Raw genomic sequence first — 22,877 nt, forward strand, 5'->3', positions numbered from 1 at the left:
GTCAAAACTTGACCAAATGAGGGCGCCCTTCAATTTTTCGGTTCGCTCCATCATTTTCAATCTGAGTTTACATACACGGGGTAAAAAGCGTCGAAACTTGAACTTTGTTATTTGCTTTCGATGTCGATAAGTATTGACCAACGCTGAAAATAATGAAGATTAAAATGCCTCACTTGTGTGGAGGGTTATGGTTGGTGCGACCGCTAATGTTGCTGTCGAAAACTTGAGCAGAGATATCCGAGTGAACATGGTGAACAAGGTGAATGAGTGAAGGTAAGTTTCAGTTACTACACAACGTTGTCGTTGGAACATTATCTGATTACGTAACACTAGAGTTTGATAATTTGTTCATGCTAATTTGAGTAAGAAGTCGACTAAAAAAACTGCATTGCAATGGAAAGACGCCTCTTCATGGTGGCTGGTGGGTGGTAGTTCACAGTTTACAAAGTATATGGGAAGTTGTGACAAATATCTGTCATTTTCTGTTATTGTTAAACTTTGGAAATGGTAATTATGCAGACTCTGTGTGTTCTTATTCCTCCATGTTTGCAATGAGTATCACTATCACTATCACTATCATGGGTTTTCTCACATTGGAGTTTTATTTGTCAAAAAGGTTGCAGCATTTGACCCTTACATTAGAATATTTTTTAATGTAAATAATATTTCAACGTTAGTTTGTTTGGGTACAAAGTTTACAGGAGTGGTGAATTTGTTCCAGCATGATGTAGTCATGGTAGTATTTACATGCATATATAGCAGGCACTATTTTCTAAGTTTACACATGTTGCATTTCTCTCTTTTGTGATGTTTTTAAATTTATATTGCAATAAGCATTGTTGAGATGCGTCATGTACATGTATTTAATGTTGACACAAAAATAGTACTGCATTCTTTCCAAACATTTACTAAAAAAAATACCAATTATTTATTGTGTGGTATTTTACATGCGAGCAAGTGATTTTGAATCTTGTTCGTTGGTTTGGTTTCGATGAGATCACAAATATTACAACTTGTTCTTTAATGTGGATGGAGTTGAGATCTGGTTGGCTGAGCTGAGATGGTGGAGGATCTAAAATCCAAATTTTGAGCTGAAAAAAATTGAGTGCATGCACACACAAAATTCTCACAACATATTGCCCACATTCAAATTTATACAGTTTTTATTACAAAGGAGGTTTTAGTGACATTTGAAACTACTTTCATATTTGAAGTATGTCATTTCCTATTAAATACAGAAAATGATTTATGTCGCGTCCTAATTTCAACCAAACTATTTCCCTTCTTGTTATATCCACACAGGGATGCTTTGTCAAGCTACCGCACTGAGTCAACAATAAAGTCCAATCGCTACACCAGGTGCAACTTTCTCACACAACACTCATCCCTGATGCACACATTAAATCTAATATCAACCAGCATCCAACCTGCTGGCATTGGAAGAGCCTGATAGGCTACAAGTACATCTCTGGGAGGAGAAGAGCATCAATTCATCAAATCTTTCCCAGCCTGCTGGCATTTGAAAAGCCTGATAGGGAAACCAGTTCTTGCTCTCTGGAAGAGGAACAGCAGTAGCATCATCGAGTATCAAACAGAAGCTCCCATCTGGAATTGGAATGGCCAGTGCATCCAAAAAGCAACCCCCTGAATCAAGAATGGCTATGGGTGATTCCCACAAGGCCAATATGGATAAACTGACCCGAATGGCATCGTCAGTCGAGATAGGAACGGGTGTCTTAGGAAACTTCAAATTTAAGGTAAGAACAAGTAAAGGAAAAAGCAAACAAACTGATTTGACAAGGTCCCATGATTTCAACTTATACATCTCCCCCCAAAAAATAGGAACAGAAAAGACTGTCCAGATAATCAAAACACCGCCCTCGTCTGACACAAATATGCTTACCGCCGGGCAAACATGTAATTTTTTAAAAATGATTTGACACTGTTTTGCATCTAGAAGTATGACTTAAGTGGTCTTTAATTAGAACTTAATTTTTTGAGGAATGATAAAGGTCTTAATATGTTTGTCATTTTATGTGTTTGGTTGAATAAAAATTGATATGGCAAATTGGCAATTAAAATAATCACCACTGGTTACAACATGCACACAGGTCTCGTAAAAATTAAATACATTATAAATTAAGTTCACAATATTGACAGGAGTTATATATATAAAATGTTGTATTTGTCAAAAAGGAGGACCATACTTTTTAGCTCGAAAGTTCTATGTGTATAAACAATTAATGTTTAATTTAAAAGAAACATAAATAAGACTGAAATATACATGTTATGTTTTTATTTCTGATCAAACTTTGATTTAGGGTTTGGAGAAGTCTATACATATAGTTAGTATTTCAAATGATTTTCAATTTAATTGTCTGATAAGCCTGCCTCTTTAAGTGATGTGTTGACATAGGGCATGTTTACCAGGCAAGGGAGACATTGTTTGCCTAGCAACTGCCCATTAGCAAGGCAGGCCTCTAATGATGATGTTTTGCACAAAATGATTCTTTTAATGGCAAATTTGTAACTAAATAGTCAATTAAGGAAATGAATCTTTGCACAATGTGCAAGTGCAGGTTAAATATTAACTGAGTCAGTTCAAAGAGATTAAACCTGATGAGTAGTTTAATACACATGTTTCCAAGCAACCTTGGATTAACAGAAAAGGACCTCACAGTTGGATACATAGGCAGTTCCGTCACTACAGTTGAAAGAAAATGACAGCAAAACTTAATTGTGTGACTCAGCATTACATTGCAAATACCACATTAACAAATCTGCAGAGTGCATACAGTAGCTCCAGATAAAGTTTGTTAAGTTGTAGATTTCTTGTAGGAAGTTGTCTTTGAGTACAGGCTTTGATTAAAAGTCGGCCTGATTCAGAGCCATTGTGTGGTTCATCCTGAAAAAAATTCTTTCATTTTTTTCTCTTTCCCTGTTACAACCGATATGATTTTTATAATTCTGATGCAGTCATTTTAATGCAGTCATATCCTCCAAGAGTGATTATGAATAGCAAACTACCTACCCAACAAATAAAAGATTGTTGGAAGTCATTCCTAATGATACTTGAATGGCAAATTACAAAGTACCAAAGTAATAGGGACAGAAAAAAATGTCACACTTTGGACCCTATATATGTATAGAATGACCGATACAGTTTTCATACACTACTACAGTGTACAATGTATGTTACAGACCCTGCCTGTGCTTGCCATGGTATTGCTATGTCTACCCAGAAGTGTCACTTTCATACTATTTACATTGGGAAACGTGAGGCCAATAATTATTACAACCCAGTGAAAATTCCCCAAGTCCAATGTTTGAGCATTTCAGCGAGAGTGTATGCTCTGTACACAGTGGTAGGACCCCCAGTTACACGTATATTGTCCCATGGACATTATAATATTAAAGGGGCATTTCCAAAGGTGCACTGAATACAAGTAGATGTACCAGTACATCCACCAAAACTAAAATCCATGGAACACAGCTGTACAATCTGGCGTGCCTACAAGCAGTTTGGTTTGTCTTGTGTCCACATATTGATTCTTGTCAGGGACAAGTTGCAGCTCAATTCACCTGCTTGTTCCCGTGATGGACATTGATCTAAACGAGGATGTTTACATGAGTGGAGGCCAGTCATTGAAACTGTCCCTGCAGATCCAGCTTTCACTGCTAGCCTTCCTCTCCAGTCATCACCTGTCAGTTTGATGTTGTATTCCTTGTTGTTTCTCTTGGGAAGTTTGGCAGGTGCTTGAAAACAGGTTAAAGGGGCTGTATCTAGTGCAGTCAGTTTTGCAAAGTACGTAATACTGCCGTAGTGTAACGTTATGCTCTGCTTCATAGTCATTTTACATCTCTATTAATTAATTTGTTTTAACATTTACAGTGAACCAATGTGTGTATCCAGCCAAAACATTTCCTTTCGGTGAAACAAAATCTCAGTTAACACTTCCTGCTCATAATTGAATTTAGCATTTTCAAAATTTTCAAAGATTACCAAGTAGGCAACTCACCAACTGTACATCTCTAAATAAAAAAAAATATTCATCAGATTAAACTCATATTTGAAAGAAGAATTTATAACTAAAAAAAAAATTAAAAAAAATTTCCAAATCCAATCAAGCAGATGACATCATTAATTTGTACTTGAACTCCTGAAACTGTCCATTCCTTATAAGTTAACCAAGAAAGAATTCACACTAGTGCCCCTTTAACCATAAATTTGCATTTAGGCCTGTTCCACTTGCAAGGAGGGGAGACGATATCTCCCCATCTGTAAATGACTCTGAAGTTCAAAGAGGGATGCCACATAACAGATTTCCTCAGGCGATGGGTACAACACAGCCAGTCAGGCAGTCCGTGTAGATCTAGCCTCATAAAAAACTGCTCCGGGCCACCGAACACACCCCATATAACTTTGGGTGCATGCTTTGCGCTTGGGGTCAGGGCAAGAGTTGTCTTCACGAGCCAGCGCTAGTTCATTCTAGAACAGCCTCCAGGACTACATGTTACTCTACTCGAGGCTATATTTTTTTAACCCATCCTGTCTTCATCAACTTGGAAACTGATGTGATACAAACAGTCTGACAGATTTTGGAAAATCTTCAGTGGAATTCTTGTCCATCCCGAGCTAGGATTTTTAATTGGTAAGTTTATGAGATGTACACTTTAGTTGTAGATTTTGTGGGGCAACTTTTACTGAATGTATTTTGTTGATGCTGTAACAGTCTGGTGCACAAACGGCCTGAATGCTAGTCAACCATATGTCAAGGTTACTTGTTGTACATAGAAGGACACTTTGAAGGTCCAATACAATTTTTTAAATGAAGACCTACAGGTAGCAAATTTAAGGTGCTCGCATGGAATAAACAGCATATCGGATTCAAAATATTTTATGAGCACTTTGGTTGCAACAAGTAAATAAATCAATCTGTTTAGATAATATGCAATGTAAACTGGGTATAAATGACTAATGGATTTGATTTTTTTGGGGGGTGGGCGAGTGGGTGTGCAACAGTACAAGTATCATTAGATCACTTTAATACCACAGATTGCGAAAAATAAAAGATTTGGGTTTTCTAAAGAGTTTTATATGTTGTCATGGTAACAGTTATAGTACCTACCACAAGAATGAACATTGAGAATCAGCTTGTTAGAATTATGAATGCAAATGATGTTTACATCCTTTTTTTTAAGTTAATCAAATGAATTATAAAATGATTTTAAATTTTTTTGTACACACAGCTGGTGTTCAGTCTTGACAAGTGGATGATTAATGACTGGACTCTCTTTGTTTGTAGATTTGCATGCATATTAAATATGAGACTCAAAACACCCTATTTAGGTGTTATTTTTTTCATTTCTGTTTTATTCGTTCATTTTTTTTACTGGAGAAAAATGATATTTTTGTGTATTTTAAGGCACTTTTTTTTTTAAATATCTATTGTATATTTTGCAGAATGATCAAGCAGAATCTTATAGTTATACTTATACATTTTCAGAAATTGCTCTTGAGCTTAGAAACGGAAATAGAAAAGTCTTTTTTGATGATGCCAAAATTGGTACAAAATCAGACTTTATTGTGTTAGCTTAAAAGTTTTTGTTAAATGCATTTGATGTTTTTTCTCCCAGGTTTTTTCTACTACATAATTTTGAGGCTATGGATTTTTTTTCTAGCAACGATTGCAATTATGCAAAATATACAATTTGATATGAAGTCCTAAACCTTCAGTTTAAATTTATTTCCAATTTATTAAATGTCTAAAACATAGTTATATTATAAAGTCCTGGTTGCAGAACGCTCTACATTTATTTTTAGCAGTTGTGTTTATTATTTCAGATTTGCTGTTTATATTGCATTAAAAAATCCTATTAAGTTGGGACCCTTTCAGGGTGCAGTGTGCAAAGAGCACTCATTGCACGTTTGCATTTGATAATTTGTCCGCCCATTGCTTACATTAGTTGTATTTCCTATGATAAGCATTCAGTCATTTTCAATTGGATATATCACTAAAGCACATCGCTTATCTACAGGTATTACATTTGTACAATGTTTGAAGTATTTGTGTACACAAAATGTACACACTATCAAAAATGACAATTTTATTTTCCCTCATTTTTTAATATTTTGTGTGTAGGGCTATATGATTTTTCCCAAGATCTCTCCTGCCACTTAGACTTTTAAAATATTGTCAGTGTTATGTTTTCTGTTGATAATTTTCAACTTTCCCAATTGATTCATTATTCCAATTTTTGAAGCAAATGCTTGATGTTGTGGATTTTTAAGTTAATCAAGAATGATAAATACATCGAGGTACATGTACTGGTATCTCAGCAGTTAAGAATAAGAACAGTTTTGCAGGCCAAGCTTTACCTAAGATGTTTTCCTTTGTAGCTACATTTTGTAAATAGGCCATTCCACTAATTGTTTCACATGTTACATTTACACTAAGTTTAGTTAGTCAGTGATAGTTTAAATAATATGATTTGATAAGAATTTAAAAGAAAATCACACAAAAAATAAGCGTACAATTCACAAGCTAGCATATAGCCATAAGTCTCGTTTTCTAAAACTTGTGTCCAATTTGTGTTATTTAAAATTCAACGATAAAATGGTATGCCAACTTAGCCTCATGACCCAAACTGCACAAACAAGTTATCTTGCCTCCCTTCATAGTGTGTCATGTACATTTGTCTGTGTACATTATCAACCATGCTATCAAATCACCTATACTGCAGATTGAAATTTATTCCCCCTCTGGAAAATCCCCAAACAATTTGGTTCTGCCCCCTTGACCCCTTCCTTGACACTCACAAAGCCTGCTGAGCGATCTTTATTATCCTCTTGTTATGGCGTTCCACTTCCAATAGTCCAGTGCCGTTGGATTCAAAAGAGCCTTTGAAAGTTTTTCTATGTGTGGGAAATTCAAGGTAGACTCCCACCGCTAAATTAACTTCACATCCCAAGGGATGTTTTCCATTGTGGTAAACCCTGATAGACATTACCATCGTTGTGGATATGTTTTGATTTATTTCTGTCTTTCCCATAGGATGAGAAATTTGTTGTCTGGATATTTGATTTTCAACCTACATGTACATTTGTACAGGTTTGCTTGTCCAGTAGGCCTCTTTACAGTTTTTCAGTGGCTGTTTTATTTCTGTTTAAACAAACAGTAGAACAAATGGTAATAAAATGAAATGGAATAATAACAATTGATATCATCATGAACGACAGCACATGTATATATGTAAATTTATGAAGATATGTAAATTTATGCAGATTATTTTTGGGGAGCTAGCAGGTAGCTGTACCATCAATTTGTTCCTTGTGCCTTGCTTGTTTATCGTCTTGAAACAAATAATAATTCTATTAAATCTATTTCAGGATTGGCAAAAACTGTATTTGATCTGCTACCATCTTCCATAAATTTTTGAAATTTGATTTGAAATGTACCCCCCCCCCTTCTTTTGTATGGATATGCTCTAATTCTTTTGCAAAAAAAATACACACACAATGCACTGGGAATTTCCCCCTCAAAAAGCCCAACCGTGTTAACTTTATTGTTGCGACATAAACACCTTAATATCCGTTGCTAAGATACAGCATAAATGTCGGAGCCTGGCTTGCTTTCTCATTATTCACGTCAATAATTCTCCTTTTAGTTGTCCTGAGCAGTCCTTTTCATGACAATTTCAATTTTCCATTGAGTGGGAATGTTTTGTTGGTTTTTGCCCCCTGCAGGGCCCCGTGCGCACCCGCGCATTCACTACATCGGTGTTAGAAACCAAGACTGACATGGCAGATGTGTTGGATTCCAACGCTTCCAAACTCCCGGGCCGGCCACTGGATTATCAAACGGCTCTGGTGAGTTGATTCAGTTTTGGAAATATTTTTCAAAAAAATTCACAAAATGTTTACCATGCTTTTTGCTATCCCTTTCCTTGTTTTGTTTTGCCTTTTGCCCTAATTTGTCTGTTAAAGAAAATTAAGAAATGCTGAAATACACACAAAAAGACTGCCAAAAAAAACAATCACAAAAAAATGTGGCTGAATTTCCTAATCTATTTTATACTGTTGGTACCAGTACATTTTACCAGTTCTCATGTAGGTGTTTCTGTCATTCGTCTCAAAATTACATTGATTGCCATTAAATTTATTGTTGCCAAAACTAACCCAGAATACACAAGTATAAATAAAAGCCTTTATATAGCACTGAAATATATTTTAAAAAGACAAAAGTTAAAATACATGTAAAACCACCAAAAGGAAAAGAAAAGCAAAACTTGTGTTTTCAAATGTTACACTATAGTCTAAGTAGAAACAATACAGGGTGAGTAAAAAAAAACGAAACCCGAATGTCGGGACTATTGTTTTATTGAAGTTCTGCAAGTAGCACTTTCAAAATCTAGGACATGAAAGCCCAATTCATAAGCTTTCTTTGAGTACAAGAATCATTTGAATCACTCATGTACTTTTCAAATTACAGAATTTTAAACACAACCACCGTTTTAAAGTTCTGTCCAAGGATCACAAAAAAGATGTGCGTTCTTTTAGCAAAACGAAAACAATTCACACACATCCCTATGTAATTAGAACACTGAACTTTTTTGTGATCCGTGGACAGAACCTTAAAACGGCAATTGTGTTTAAAACTCCGTAACTTAAAAAGTACATGAGTGATTTGAATGATTCTTGTACTAAAAGAAAGCTTATGAATTGGGCCTTCATATCCTAGATTTTGAAAGTGACACATGCAGAACTTCAATAAAACAATGGTCCCAACATTTGGGTTTTGTTTTTTTTACTCGCCCTGTATAGGTCACAAAGCTACATGTAGGATAAATCTAGCTCTTCATTTCATTATGACTGTTGGCAGGAACTGAAGCAGGTGCTGTTTGGCACACGAATGTTCTCCTTCGATGAGGAGTGGAAACGCAGCTGCTTCCAATGGCAGAGCATAAAGGGAGCCTTTTCTTATGGGCTGTACTGCCCACGGGTGAGTCCGTATAGTAAGGTGGAACAGGAAGGATGTGGACAAGTGTGAATATATAAAAACTATCGTGAAGATGCTGTATATAACTTCTTTTGTTTCAAATTTTTATGATAATTGTTCAGTATGTTTTCATGCATTAAAGTTTGAGCCGTATGCTGTTACCAAACATTCGCTTTGAAGTGGCTGCTTTTGGACATCCTTGAAATGCGTACTATCCTTCAGTCTGTCCTATAAAAGTCTGTCTTTTTTTTTAACGTGCGTTCAACACAAACACATTTAGGAGCCTTACGTTGGTATTCTTACAAACAATTCCCGGTGAAGTCTGTCATCCCCCCCCCCCAACCCAAATAAAGAAATAAAAGTAATGTAGACAACCATTTGACGGGCCTTTGTTGAATGTTTTTCAATAAAACGTAGCAAGAAATGGCCTCTGTGTATTGCATTTATGGCTCCTATTAACATTCAAGGGTACTCAGATGTACAGGATACAAAGTTTCGCAATTGGGATCAACTTTTATGAGAAATTGAGAATGTAGCATTTTTCTCCTGTTCTACCAGGACAAAGCACGGGGGGTGATCATGGCCATACAGGTCCACATAGTCAGACATCTCTTGTTTGATAAGGCGCAACATGAAGGAGTGCATTACCTGCGGGATGAGACCGACTCGCTCGATGTATCAAGGTAAATAAACCCACATGCTCCATTGACACAAATTGGTCCTCAGAGTATGACATTTTATTTTCAAATGAATTTGGTGCTTTTGTGCCATTTTCCTCGCATAGAAATTACCACGGCAATTTCAGTTAATAGTGTCACATCATACATGAATGTCTTTTTCCTTGAGCAAGAAATAACAGTGGTTGGAAGTCAATCGCATAACTTAACAATACGTCTGTGAAGGGCAAAACCGAATATTGAATTCACATATAATTTCAGTATCTGAAATTATGCGATGTCCTGCATACGTGTACATTTATTATCAGGCTGTTATTTACGTGTTGTCATGCAGTACCAACGAAACACAAATGCATTTGGAAGCCTTGTAAATAAACTCATCATTTTTGATGGAACCAAACTTAAAACTTTCCACACAACCCCCCAAAAGGGTAAAATCTGCCGAGTCCTTGTGCAAAAAGAATGACGTTTTTGGCACTAATGTCAACTTTCTCCCTATAATTCGCTACAAAAACATGGCCACTGTGTGGTGAACCTGTTAGTGGTGCACTCTATTGTGAAACACAACCGTTGATATTCAGCCCAAGTCCACGTCTGTGATCAGACAACATCTCACTGCCAATCAATCATCATACAGACTTGCCAGTCAGCTTCCAGCACTGGAGTTGCACCTGCCGTCATTCCGGTCTTTTCTATTTTTACCCGTGATCATTTTTACACCCATCGTCACATGATTGTGTAGTTGAATATGAAAGTCACGTAGGTGTCAAAGCTGTCAGACAATGTGCTACATTTGTCGCGTTTTGCTTCCTGTATCTCCTGAGAAGACAGTACTTGTGATAGGTGTCGTCTGGCATTGAGCAAAAGGCTGTAGTCTGTTGTATTGATTTAAAACTCCCTAACTAAAAGGAGATGGCATTTAAAAAACAAATGCTGTGGCAATGTATGAGTTGTTATAATAGAGACTTCACAATTCAATAACTAGTCAAATCACAAGTCAAATCGCAATAACAAGGGATGAACGATGACAAAACAATTGCTTTTATTAGAGATCATAAGAATAGCCTACTACATGAATTGAGACAGGCCGGGTGACTTTTCTATAAAACTTGTGATTGACTTGTGATTAACCTGAGATTGACTTGAGATAGACTTGTGATTGACTTGTGGTGGCTTGTGATGACATCTGATTGACTTGTGCTTGACTTTTTTTTTTACTCGTACTTGACTTTGCTTGACTTGTGATTGACTTGTGATGGACTTTTGATGGACTTGTGATCGACTTGTGATTGACTTGTGTTCGACTTGTGAGTGACTTGTGATTGACTTGTGATCGACTTGTGATTTACTTGTGTTTGATTTGTGATTAACTTGTGATGGACTTGTGATTGACTTGTGACTGACTTGTGACTGACTTGTGACTGACTTGCGACTGACTTGTGATCAGCTTGTGATGACTTATGATTAACTTGGGTACAACGCTTTCCAAATCTAACATGACAAAGCTGTGACATCATCATCTCCAGAGGGATATTATAAACTTGAAAATAATATTTATAATATTTTGTGTGTATTAGTGCGTTCCGTCTCAAGCCGGAGGACGAGGAAAGGAAGCAAGCCTTCCTGCTGGCTCTGGTGGACATCTTATGGGCAGCCGGGGACAACAAGAAAGCCACGGTGGTGCTTCAAGATCGGAAGAAACCAGGACTGCTTCACTCAGAGGAGAAGAAACTACAGTTCTTTGCTCAGTCGGTATGTTTAATAGTCGTGCATGCAATATGCATCAGTTTTGTGGCTGGCATTTCTATTGTTTTTTTTACGCACTGAGTGTTCCCCCCCCCCCCCCAAATTTTCAAATGAAAGTCATGGTGGACATTATGGGTACCATTCAACATTTTAATATACATGTTTAAAAGAACTACTCTTTGCAGCTACCAGAATTGTTTTGGAGGAGTGGACACAAAAATTTACTAATAAATGTGCTAATAAATCACTGTTTATTTGCCGGGCTTTTAACTTTCATTTCAGCCTGTTAATTACAGGAAAAGGACGTTTATGAGTATACCTATGGCAGTTTGCATGGGAGAACTCACACATGGTGTGAACTAAAAGTCATTAATTTGTGTAGCTTGGCAGATTTTCCACAAAATGTCTTCATTTATGGTCCATATTGTGTTGAGGGTTAATATGTGTTGGCAAGTACAATGTATACATGTAATTGTGAATGCTTGTGAATGAAGTCACACTGTTCTTAAAATTTTGAGTAGATTTTGTTTACTTATTTTGCTTAAAATATTTTTGTAAAACTATCTCTACAAGGCCAACAAAAAATATAAGTATTTCTTTGTTGTAGGACTCAAAATTTGTCAGGCAACATCAATTTTGAGTTAGTCAGGATAGGAAACTGAACATGTTTGTGTATCGATTAAATTGTACAATGTTTGAAAGCTGTAATTTGATAATTCTAGTGATGGATGAAAAAAAGTACATTTGCTCGGTGGGAATTAAACAAATTTAGAAGTATTTTTACAGTTGTATGTTTGTTTGGGTTTTTTTTTGTATCCAGCTGCATGCGTCAGAGTTTACAGACAAAGAGGACATGCGAGTCTTTCTCAGGAATCACTTAGAACTGGTAAGGACGTTCTTCGATCTGATTTTAAAAAATGATACAAAATCATGCCAAATTATATTAATATTAATATTTTTATACATATTATTTGTATTGATAGAGTTACTATTTTTTATAATTTTATGTGATAGTTTCAATTCATTTTTTCCCAATTGCAGCTGATGTACCATGAAGGCGGTGGGGTTCTCATGTTCCTGTTCAGCATAATATTATCTAGAACACTGCCAAAGTAAGCAAGTGACTGTTGCATATTACTCCCATATTTTACAAATATTTTTCATTGTCATTGAATTTTAGCCAGCTGTGTCAATCCAAAATGTCTGCCAAATTTCTGCTTTGAATACCTGCATCGTCAAAGTAGATAACAGAGGCGCAAAATCCAAATCCACATATAATTTGTGACCAGACCCTAAAAGAATTAGTCTCAATGACTTTTCGTTTATTAGTTTTTTAAGTGCATTAGAAATTTTGATATTTCAATCATTTAACATAAGAGTTAAAAAAATTGGCAGTTTCCTTTGATTTGCATTGAGCAAGGTTGGTTTAGGGGCTTACATAACTAAAAAATAAGTTCTGACTTTGTTGCGTTGGGTTACATTTCTATTTCTTGCTTTGGTCTTGTCCCCAGACTACGGGAGGATCTGCAAGACGAGTATCTCTTTACTGACAGGAACCAGTGTTGCGTTGCGCTGATCATGCTGGTGCTGACTGGCCGTGCTACTTCCAATCTCTTTAACGGGAAGAAGGTCTATGACAAGGCTGGCGAAGCACTGGTAAGGACAACTATCACAACACATCTGAGCTGTGCTGAGTAAAAAGTTTATACAACTACAACTGATTAATTTTTTTTAAAAGTGGTTTTAACCTTTAAATGTCTAAATTGTTATTTTAGCCTAAGCCCCTAATAGGGATGTCACATCGAGCTGACTGTGGCTTCCTGGTGGTGGACAGAAGCAAAATCAAAGAAGAAGAGAAAATCGAGGTGAGAACAATAGCCGCAGTTAACGTACTAATGGGTCAAATGCAAGTGGGTCATACTATAAACTTAGGGTCCAACGTGTGACATATTTCCTGTTCCTGTTACCTTGGTACTTTGTCATTTTGCAATTCAAGTATCATTAAGAAGGACTCAAATGAATTTGTATTTATTGATGGGTAAGTAGTTTGCAATTCACAATCACTCTTTGCTGATTACTGCATTAAGGAGTGCATCAGAATGATAAAATCACAGATTTTAGATGTAACAGGGACGGGAAAGAAGTGGACCCCAAATTTAAAGAATGACCCATATGCAGTTAACCATCCTTACTGTGCAAAATTTGTTAATGTGTCGAATGGAAAGCAATGGAGAAGATCTGGTGTATAGAGACTAATTTCAATGTCAAATTGCAATATATTTTGTCAGCTTATAGTTAACTTACTTCGTTTCCAACCTTAAAAGAGATCGGTTTAAAATAGTCAGATATGAACTGTGTTACCAAATTAAGAGTCGTAGTACCCCTTCTAATACTTGTAAGAGGTAATAAAAAAATAGTACAATGACCCCAACTTTGACCTCCGACCTTTGTTATACAGGTGGGCAGCATGCTGAAGACTCCCCGGGTACCGGTCTGGCTGACGTTCCTCAATGGCCGTTACTCCATGCTCTTCTGCACCAACATCCGACTGACCAGCGACTGGCGGGCCGAGCACCGGTTCCTGCTGCACTACTACAACGGACAGCCGGACCAGACGGACGAAGCTGTCCTGACTATAGGTAGATTAAGCCATGTCTATGGCTATGGCTGACTGTTAAACATGTGGTTATGGCAGCGGCTGACGCCACTTCCCATTGACATGTGTGTTACTGCTAGTCGTAGCCAAGTGATTCTGACACGGCTAAGGCTGTGTCCCAATTGGATATTTTTGTCTAACAATATGGCTATTACTGTGTCAATATCAAAAGTTTAAGCCATAGATGCAATTGATTCGGAAGTCTAAGGGTGTTAAAGAAACCTCAACTTTGTCTCCAGCTCTGGCTTCAAAACTTTTTAGCTTCCAGACTTTGGGGGACTGTGGCTTAATATAAGTTCTGTTTTTGCTTCAGGAACATGAAATCTCATAATGTGCAGCCAAAGATTGAAATATTTCTAATTTGTGGTGGCGTTACAAGCTTCTGAATGATGCAGAAGCCAGAGACGAAATCATAGCTAGGGACGGAGCCAAGGTTTCGAAAACTCCCCTATGATTGTGCACTAAGAACCACGATTGTGGCAATTCACAATGAAGTACCAATGCAAAAAAGCCTTAGCCACAAAAATACTTGATTTGGATGATTTGACTGTGATTTTGTAATTGGCAGATACCAAGACCACTGCCCCTCAGTCAATGTCGGAGAGCTTTGAGGAGCGACAGCCGCCTCTACTGGAGGAGTGCATCCATACAAGGTGGGTACAAACCCAACAAGCGTCTATACTGCACTGTATCTATCCTTGATTAATTCATAAAAGCTCAGCATGCTTGGTTGGGGGTGGTATAAGGAGTAACAGGTAGGGTGCTTTGGGGGCAGGACAGGGATGAATGGGTTAAGACACTATCTTTTTAAGATCCAGAAATGCTACATGAGTGATCAGATAAAGGTTTTGCAGCTTGCATAAAGGTCAATTACTTTTGCATAGAAATGATACTTTACATGGAAAGGTTGACCACACATGCTTTGAATGATTCGTGGTGTAGATTAGCTATCACAAGTCACATGACCAGTAACAGAGGAATGCCTTTGTCACGGTTAATTTATTAATAGCTTGTCACCTGACTTGAGACTGGAGGACTTGTCATGTGACTTGTGATGAGTGATTACAACCCTGTCAATAACCCTGTTACTTCGGAGTTTCATGTTTGCATGGATTTCAGAAACAATTCTCTGTTTTGTTCTATCAGGTGGCCAGACGCTTGCATTGACTGGAACGGAGCTTTGCCATTCATCTGAACCAAAATGAAGCAACCCAATAATAAAACAAAACATACAGAGCCCAGCAACATACTGCCACCAACAGGCAAATTAATCCTAACTCCCTAGCATGATTTACTAGGAACCATACCCATCCTGGCAAATTCCAACACCATATGGGAAACTGCACACACATATTTCTGACTTTGATTCTGGAGGTGTGCCAACCCAATGTAAAAGACTGTCAGTTTTGGGGTACTGTACCCATCCTGACAGATTCCAACAAACATGCCGTTGCCGTTTGATGGGTTGAGTTCTTTTGGGATTAATGTATGAAAAAGTGACAAATTTCACAAGCATTGTTCAAGTTTTGTCTCAACTTGCTTGCACTTGGCTTCAAAAAGAGGAACATGTAAAACAAGTTCTGCTGTAAAAACAGTTTTCATTCCAAATAAGGCCTTTAGATTATCCTTTCTGAAAACTTATTACTTTTGAAATGTTCATTGAAATGCAAAGGCCATTTGAGCATTTTTCACCGTAAACAAAATAAAGGAAATGTGATTTACTACCCTCTTCCTAAGAAACAGGTTTATTTCAGGTACCCTTACCAAACCTATTCATTATATTCTCCTATTCATAACTGAGATATGTTATACATAGTATTGACACTAAATGTCTTAATATCCTACAGTAACAGTTTCTTGTATCAAGAAAAAAACCAGGAAATTCACCTTAAGAAGTATCATCGATGTGACATGGTGCAGTCACTAAATTGACCAAGTTTGCTACTGAACATGTAAAGTTTACTTAACATTCCAAAAAAAGCAGGATGTCTAGTTCTTCATTTTCTTTGGAAAAAAGTCATTTGTTTAAGACTTCTTTAGAAGTCTTCTTTATTGCTGCCAACCATGTAAAGGTTTATTGAAATATTTCGTGCGTTTTTAGTAACTGCCTTTTTTCTTGGAAGAAAAAAATTGATTTGCATCATTGAATTTATTGGATGTTAATATTTTTTTGCAAGGTGCCAAACTGAGAATCCGCCCAATTACAATTCCTGTTTCTTTTTTGCCTTATTACTTTTTCGCCTATTTCAATCTATTCTCTGAAATTGCTCAAATGCCAAATGGTTTACTCTGAAATGCGAAATATATTTTCCCAAAGAGCTGCCTACTTTGTACATGTAAATATATGATTTTCCAACAGCCGTCCTTTTGAACTTGGGTGGATGAAGACTTGCCTAAAACTGTTTAATTCATAGAATTTTAATTGGATTTTTTTTCATTTCAGTTTTTAAAATAATTGCAAATATATATTCAGAACACAAATTTGTACTTGAATAATAACGTAGTATCTATAACTTTTGCTTTTTAGTGTGTGTTTCCTTGCCATTTAACAAAAGTACTAGTTGTAAAAGTAGGTGATCTTTAATAGTTTCAGTTGAGTTGTTTGTATAGATGTAGTGTACATTGTACATGTATGTACTAAAACATCGCTTTTTTTTTTTTCAGCATTACATTTTAACAAAATAGTTTTCTAACTCTTTAGAGAATTTTTTTCCGTGATAAGTCATCTCAATCTTGAGGTTATACTGCCCAAATCCAATTTAAACAATCTTTCTTTTTTTTCAATTCTCTGTAAATTTTTGGGGTGAGAGAGAGTGTATAATTTTCTCATTATTGTCAGTCAACTCGTCACTTTTGTTGAAAATGATCTTCTTTGTGAAAAGTGCCATTCCTGTAAAACTTAAATTTCTGATCAATTTGTAGTTGCGTGAATGCAGTTTAATATGATGCAATACTTTTTTTGTCTGCCATTATGTATTTTTTGTCCAACATTTTGGTGATATACCGTATCAAGCTATATTTTAAGAGAATTTAACTCTTTTTTTATAAAGCTTAATTGAGCCTGTGTGTTAATGAAACTAAATGTCGCATTTTGTCATTTTTTTAAATTTCTACCAAATGTAAGGCTAACAAGGGGTTAGCCTTACATTTTTTTAAATGAAATTTGGACAACAATTTACTTTTCTCCAAACAGTGCAACACTTCCTTTGGAAGTAAGAGAAGCATCATTCAATATACAAATACCCAATATCTAGATTTGAGCAAAAGCCATCCTTTTTGGGGAAAAAGAAGTAACATTATAACCTTATTTTACCTGAATATTTGTCCGAAAAGCCGAGATGTCCGGAAATCAAGTTGAATGTGTTCTACGGTCATTCAGGAATCTTTCCTACAAGTTTGAAGTAATTTCATTTTTTGGCCAAAATTGAAAAAAAAAACAAGGGGTTAGCCTTACATTTTTGATGAAATTTGGCCAAAAATGGACTTTTCTCTAAACAATGCAGAAATTCCTTAAGAGGTAAGAGGAGCACCCAAATTAAATGGGAATGTGTTCAAGGGTCCCTTAGGCATCTTTCCTGCAAATTTGAGGCAATTTCATTTTTTGGCCAAAATTGAAAAAAAAACAAGGGGTTAGCCTTACATTTTTGATGAAATTTGGCCAAAAATGGACTTTTCTCTAAACAATGCAGAAATTCCTTTAGAGGTAAGAGGAGCACCCAAATTCAATGGGAATGTGTTCTAGGGTCCCTTAGGCATCTTTCCTGCAAGTTTGAAGCAATTTCATTTTTTGGCCAAAATTGAAAAAAAAACAAGGGGTTAGCCTTACATTTTTGATGAAATTTGGCCAAAAATGGACTTTTCTCTAAACAATGCAGATTTCCTTTAGAGGTAAGAGGAGCACCCAAATTCAATGGGAATGTGTTCTAGGGTCCCTTAGGCATCTTTCCTGCAAGTTTGAAGCAATTTCATTTTTTGGCCAAAATTGAAAAAAAAACAAGGGGTTAGCCTTACATTTTTGATGAAATTTGGCCAAAAATGGACTTTTCTCTTAACAATGCAGAAATTCCTTTAGAGGTAAGAGGAGCACCCAAATTCAATGGGAATGTGTTCTAGGGTCCCTTAGGCATCTTTCCTGCAAGTTTGAAGCAATTTCATTTTTTGGCCAAAATTGAAAAAAAAACAAGGGGTTAGCCTTACATTTTTGATGAAATTTGGCCAAAAATGGACTTTTCTCTAAACAATGCAGATTTCCTTTAGAGGTAAGAGGAGCACCCAAATTCAATGGGAATGTGTTCTAGGGTCCCTTAGGCATCTTTCCTGCAAGTTTGAAGCAATTTCATTTTTTGGCCAAAATTGAAAAAAAAACAAGGGGTTTGCCTTACATTTTTGATGAAATTTGGCCAAAAATGGACTTTTCTCTAAACAATGCAGAAATTCCTTTAGAGGTAAGAGGAGCACCCAAATTCAATGGGAATGTGTTCTAGGGTCCCTTAGGCATCTTTCCTGCAAGTTTGAAGCAATTTCATTTTTTGGCCAAAATTGAAAAAAAAACAAGGGGTTAGCCTTACATTTTTGATGAAATTTGGCCAAAAATGGACTTTTCTCTTAACAATGCAGAAATTCCTTTAGAGGTAAGAGGAGCACCCAAATTCAATGGGAATGTGTTCTAGGGTCCCTTAGGCATCTTTCCTGCAAGTTTGAAGCAATTTCATTTTTTGGCCAAAATGGAAAAAAAAACAAGGGGTTAGCCTTACATTTTTGATGAAATTTGGCCAAAAATTGACTTTTCTCTAAACAATGCAGAAATTCCTTTAGTCAGGTAAGAGGAGCACCCAAATTCAATGGGAATGTGTTCTAGGGTCCCTTAGGCATCTTTCCTGCAAGTTTGAAGCAATTTCATTTTTTGGCCAAAATTGAAAAAAAAACAAGGGGTTAGCCTTACATTTTTGATGAAATTTGGCCCAAAATGGACTTTTCTCTAAACAATGCAGGAATTCCTTTAGAAGTAAGAGGAGCACCCAAATTCAATGGGAATGTGTTCTAGGGTCCCTTAGGCATCTTTCCTGCAAGTTTGAAGCAATTTCATTTTTTGGCCAAAATTGAAAAAAAAACAAGTCCATTTTTGATGAAATTTGGCCAAAAATGGACTTTTCTCTAAACAATGCAGAAATTCCTTTAGAGGTAAGAGGAGCACCCAAATTCAATGGGAATGTGTTCTAGGGTCCCTTAGGCATCTTTCCTGCAAGTTTGAAGCAATTTCATTTTTTGGCCAAAATTGACAAAAAAACAAGGGGTTAGTTAGCCTTACCTTTTTGATGAAATTTGGCCAAAAATGGACTTTTCTCTAAACAATGCAGAAATTCCTTTAGAGGTAAGAGGAGCACCCAAATTCAATGGGAATGTGTTCTAGGGTCCCTTAGGCATCTTTCCTGCAAGTTTGAAGCAATTTCATTTTTTGGCCAAAATTGAAAAAAAACCAAGGGGTTAGCCTTACATTTTTGATGAAATTTGGCCAAAAATGGACTTTTCTCTAAACAATGCAGAAATTCCCTTAGAGGTAAGAGGAGCACCCAAATTCAATGGGAATGTGTTCTAGGGTCCCTTAGGCATCTTTCCTGCAAGTTTGAAGCAATTTCATTTTTTGGCCAAAATTGACAAAAAAACAAGGGGTAAGCCTTACATTTTTGATGAAATTTGGCCAAAAATGGACTTTTCTCTAAACAATGCAGATTTCCTTTAGAGGTAAGAGGAGCACCCAAATTCAATGGGAATGTGTTCTAGGGTCCCTTAGGCATCTTTCCTGCAAGTTTGAAGCAATTTCATTTTTTGGCCAAAATTGAAAAAAAAACAAGGGGTTAGCCTTACATTTTTGATGAAATTTGGCCAAAAATGGACTTTTCTCTTAACAATGCAGAAATTCCTTTAGAGGTAAGAGGAGCACCCAAATTCAATGGGAATGTGTTCTAGGGTCCCTTAGGCATCTTTCCTGCAAGTTTGAAGCAATTTCATTTTTTGGCCAAAATTGAAAAAAAAACAAGGGGTTAGCCTTACATTTTTGATGAAATTTGGCCAAAAATGGACTTTTCTCTAAACAATGCAGAAATTCCTTTAGTCAGGTAAGAGGAGCACCCAAATTCAATGGGAATGTGTTCTAGGGTCCCTTAGGCATCGTTTCTGCAAATTTGAAGCAATTTCATTTTTTGGCCAAAATTGAAAAAAAACCAAGGGGTTAGCCTTACATTTTTGATGAAATTTGGCCAAAAATGGACTTTTCTCTAAACAATGCAGAAATTCCCTTAGAGGTAAGAGGAGCACCCAAATTCAATGGGAATGTGTTCTAGGGTCCCTTAGGCATCTTTCCTGCAAGTTTGAAGCAATTTCATTTTTTGGCCAAAATTGAAAAAAAAACAAGGGGTTAGCCTTACATTTTTGATGAAATTTGGCCAAAAATGGACTTTTCTCTAAACAATGCAGATTTCCTTTAGAGGTAAGAGGAGCACCCAAATTCAATGGGAATGTGTTCTAGGGTCCCTTAGGCATCTTTCCTGCAAGTTTGAAGCAATTTCATTTTTTGGCCAAAATTGAAAAAAAAACAAGGGGTTAGCCTTACATTTTTGATGAAATTTGGCCAAAAATGGACTTTTCTCTTAACAATGCAGAAATTCCTTTAGAGGTAAGAGGAGCACCCAAATTCAATGGGAATGTGTTCTAGGGTCCCTTAGGCATCTTTCCTGCAAGTTTGAAGCAATTTCATTTTTTGGCCAAAATGGAAAAAAAAACAAGGGGTTAGCCTTACATTTTTGATGAAATTTGGCCAAAAATTGACTTTTCTCTAAACAATGCAGAAATTCCTTTAGTCAGGTAAGAGGAGCACCCAAATTCAATGGGAATGTGTTCTAGGGTCCCTTAGGCATCTTTCCTGCAAGTTTGAAGCAATTTCATTTTTTGGCCAAAATTGAAAAAAAAACAAGGGGTTAGCCTTACATTTTTGATGAAATTTGGCCCAAAATGGACTTTTCTCTAAACAATGCAGAAATTCCTTTAGAAGTAAGAGGAGCACCCAAATTCAATGGGAATGTGTTCTAGGGTCCCTTAGGCATCTTTCCTGCAAGTTTGAAGCAATTTCATTTTTTGGCCAAAATTGAAAAAAAAACAAGGGGTTTGCCTTACATTTTTGATGAAATTTGGCCAAAAATGGACTTTTCTCTAAACAATGCAGAAATTCCTTTAGAGGTAAGAGGAGCACCCAAATTCAATGGGAATGTGTTCTAGGGTCCCTTAGGCATCTTTCCTGCAAAATTGAAGCAATTTCATTTTTTGGCCAAAATTGAAAAAAAACAAGGGGTTAGCCTTACATTTTTGATGAAATTTGGCCAAAAATGGACTTTTCTCTAAACAATGCAGAAATTCCTTTAGAGGTAAGAGGAGCACCCAAATTCAATGGGAATGTGTTCTAGGGTCCCTTAGGCATCTTTCCTGCAAGTTTGAAGCAATTTCATTTTTTGGCCAAAATTGAAAAAAAAACAAGGGGTTAGCCTTACATTTTTGATGAAATTTGGCCAAAAATGGACTTTTCTCTAAACAATGCAGAAATTCCTTTAGAGGTAAGAGGAGCACCCAAATTCAATGGGAATGTGTTCTAGGGTCCCTTAGGCATCTTTCCTGCAAGTTTGAAGCAATTTCATTTTTTGGCCAAAATTGAAAAAAAAACAAGGGGTTAGCCTTACATTTTTGATGAAATTTGGCCAAAAATGGACTTTTCTCTAAACAATGCAGAAATTCCTTTAGAGGTAAGAGGAGCACCCAAATTAAATGGGAATGTGTTCTAGGGTCCCTTAGGCATCTTTCCTGCAAGTTTGAAGCAATTTCATTTTTTGGCCAAAATTGACAAAAAAACAAGGGGTTAGCCTTACCTTTTTGATGAAATTTGGCCAAAAATGGACTTTTCTCTAAACAATGCAGAAATTCCTTTAGAGGTAAGAGGAGCACCCAAATTCAATGGGAATGTGTTCTAGGGTCCCTTAGGCATCTTTCCTGCAAATTTGAAGCAATTTCATTTTTTGGCCAAAATTGACAAAAAAACAAGAGGTTAACCTTACATTTTTGATGAAATTTGGCCAAAAATGGACTTTTCTCTAAACAATGCAGAAATTCCTTTAGAGGTAAGAGGAGCACCCAAATTCAATGGGAATGTGTTCTAGGGTCCCTTAGGCATCTTTCCTGCAAGTTTGAAGCAATTTCATTTTTTGGCCAAAATTGACAAAAAAACAAGGGGTTAGCCTTACATTTTTGATGAAATTTGGCCAAAAATGGACTTTTCTCTAAACAATGCAGAAATTCCTTTAGAAGTAAGAGGAGCACCCAAATTCAATGGGAATGTGTTCTAGGGTCCCTTAGGCATATTTCCTGCAAGTTTGAAGCAATTTCATTTTTTGGCCAAAATTGAAAAAAAAAACAAGGGGTTAGCCTTACATTTTTGATGAAATTTGGCCAAAAATGGACTTTTCTCTAAACAATGCAGAAATTCCCTTAGAGGTAAGAGGAGCACCCAAATTCAATGGGAATGTGTTCTAGGGTCCCTTAGGCATCTTTCCTGCAAATTTGAAGCAATTTCATTTTTTGGCCAAAATTGAAAAAAAAACAAGGGGTTAACCTTACATTTTTGATGAAATTTGGCCAAAAATGGACTTTTCTCTAAACAATGCAGAAATTCCTTTAGAGGTAAGAGGAGCACCCAAATTCAATGGGAATGTGTTCTAGGGTCCCTTAGGCATCTTTCCTGCAAGTTTGAAGCAATTT

General features: G+C 36.5%; 1 protein-coding gene across 2 annotated transcripts; it reads left to right on the forward strand.

Annotated features, from left to right (window-relative positions):
- The first annotated feature begins 249 nt into the window (after positions 1-249).
- LOC119723364 (inactive ubiquitin carboxyl-terminal hydrolase MINDY-4B-like) lies at positions 250-17,155 on the forward strand. Of its 2 annotated transcripts, XM_038193964.1 has the most exons (13): positions 250-273; positions 1,303-1,757; positions 7,748-7,870; positions 8,883-9,002; positions 9,558-9,682; positions 11,254-11,428; positions 12,243-12,308; positions 12,464-12,534; positions 12,934-13,078; positions 13,198-13,287; positions 13,881-14,061; positions 14,647-14,731; positions 15,225-17,155. In XM_038193964.1, exons 2-13 carry the CDS (start codon positions 1,617-1,619, stop codon positions 15,271-15,273), a joined length of 1,371 nt encoding a protein of 456 aa, XP_038049892.1. In that variant the 5' UTR covers positions 250-273; positions 1,303-1,616; the 3' UTR covers positions 15,274-17,155. The 2 variants fall into 2 exon arrangements, with proteins under 2 accessions (XP_038049892.1, XP_038049893.1); XM_038193965.1 differs by lacking the exons at positions 250-273; positions 1,303-1,757 and adding an exon at positions 4,482-4,652.
- Positions 17,156-22,877: the final 5,722 nt, after the last annotated feature.

Source organism: Patiria miniata, unplaced genomic scaffold (assembly GCF_015706575.1).
Source record: "Patiria miniata isolate m_02_andy unplaced genomic scaffold, ASM1570657v1 HiC_scaffold_17, whole genome shotgun sequence".
NCBI classification, from domain to species: domain Eukaryota; kingdom Metazoa; phylum Echinodermata; class Asteroidea; order Valvatida; family Asterinidae; genus Patiria; species Patiria miniata.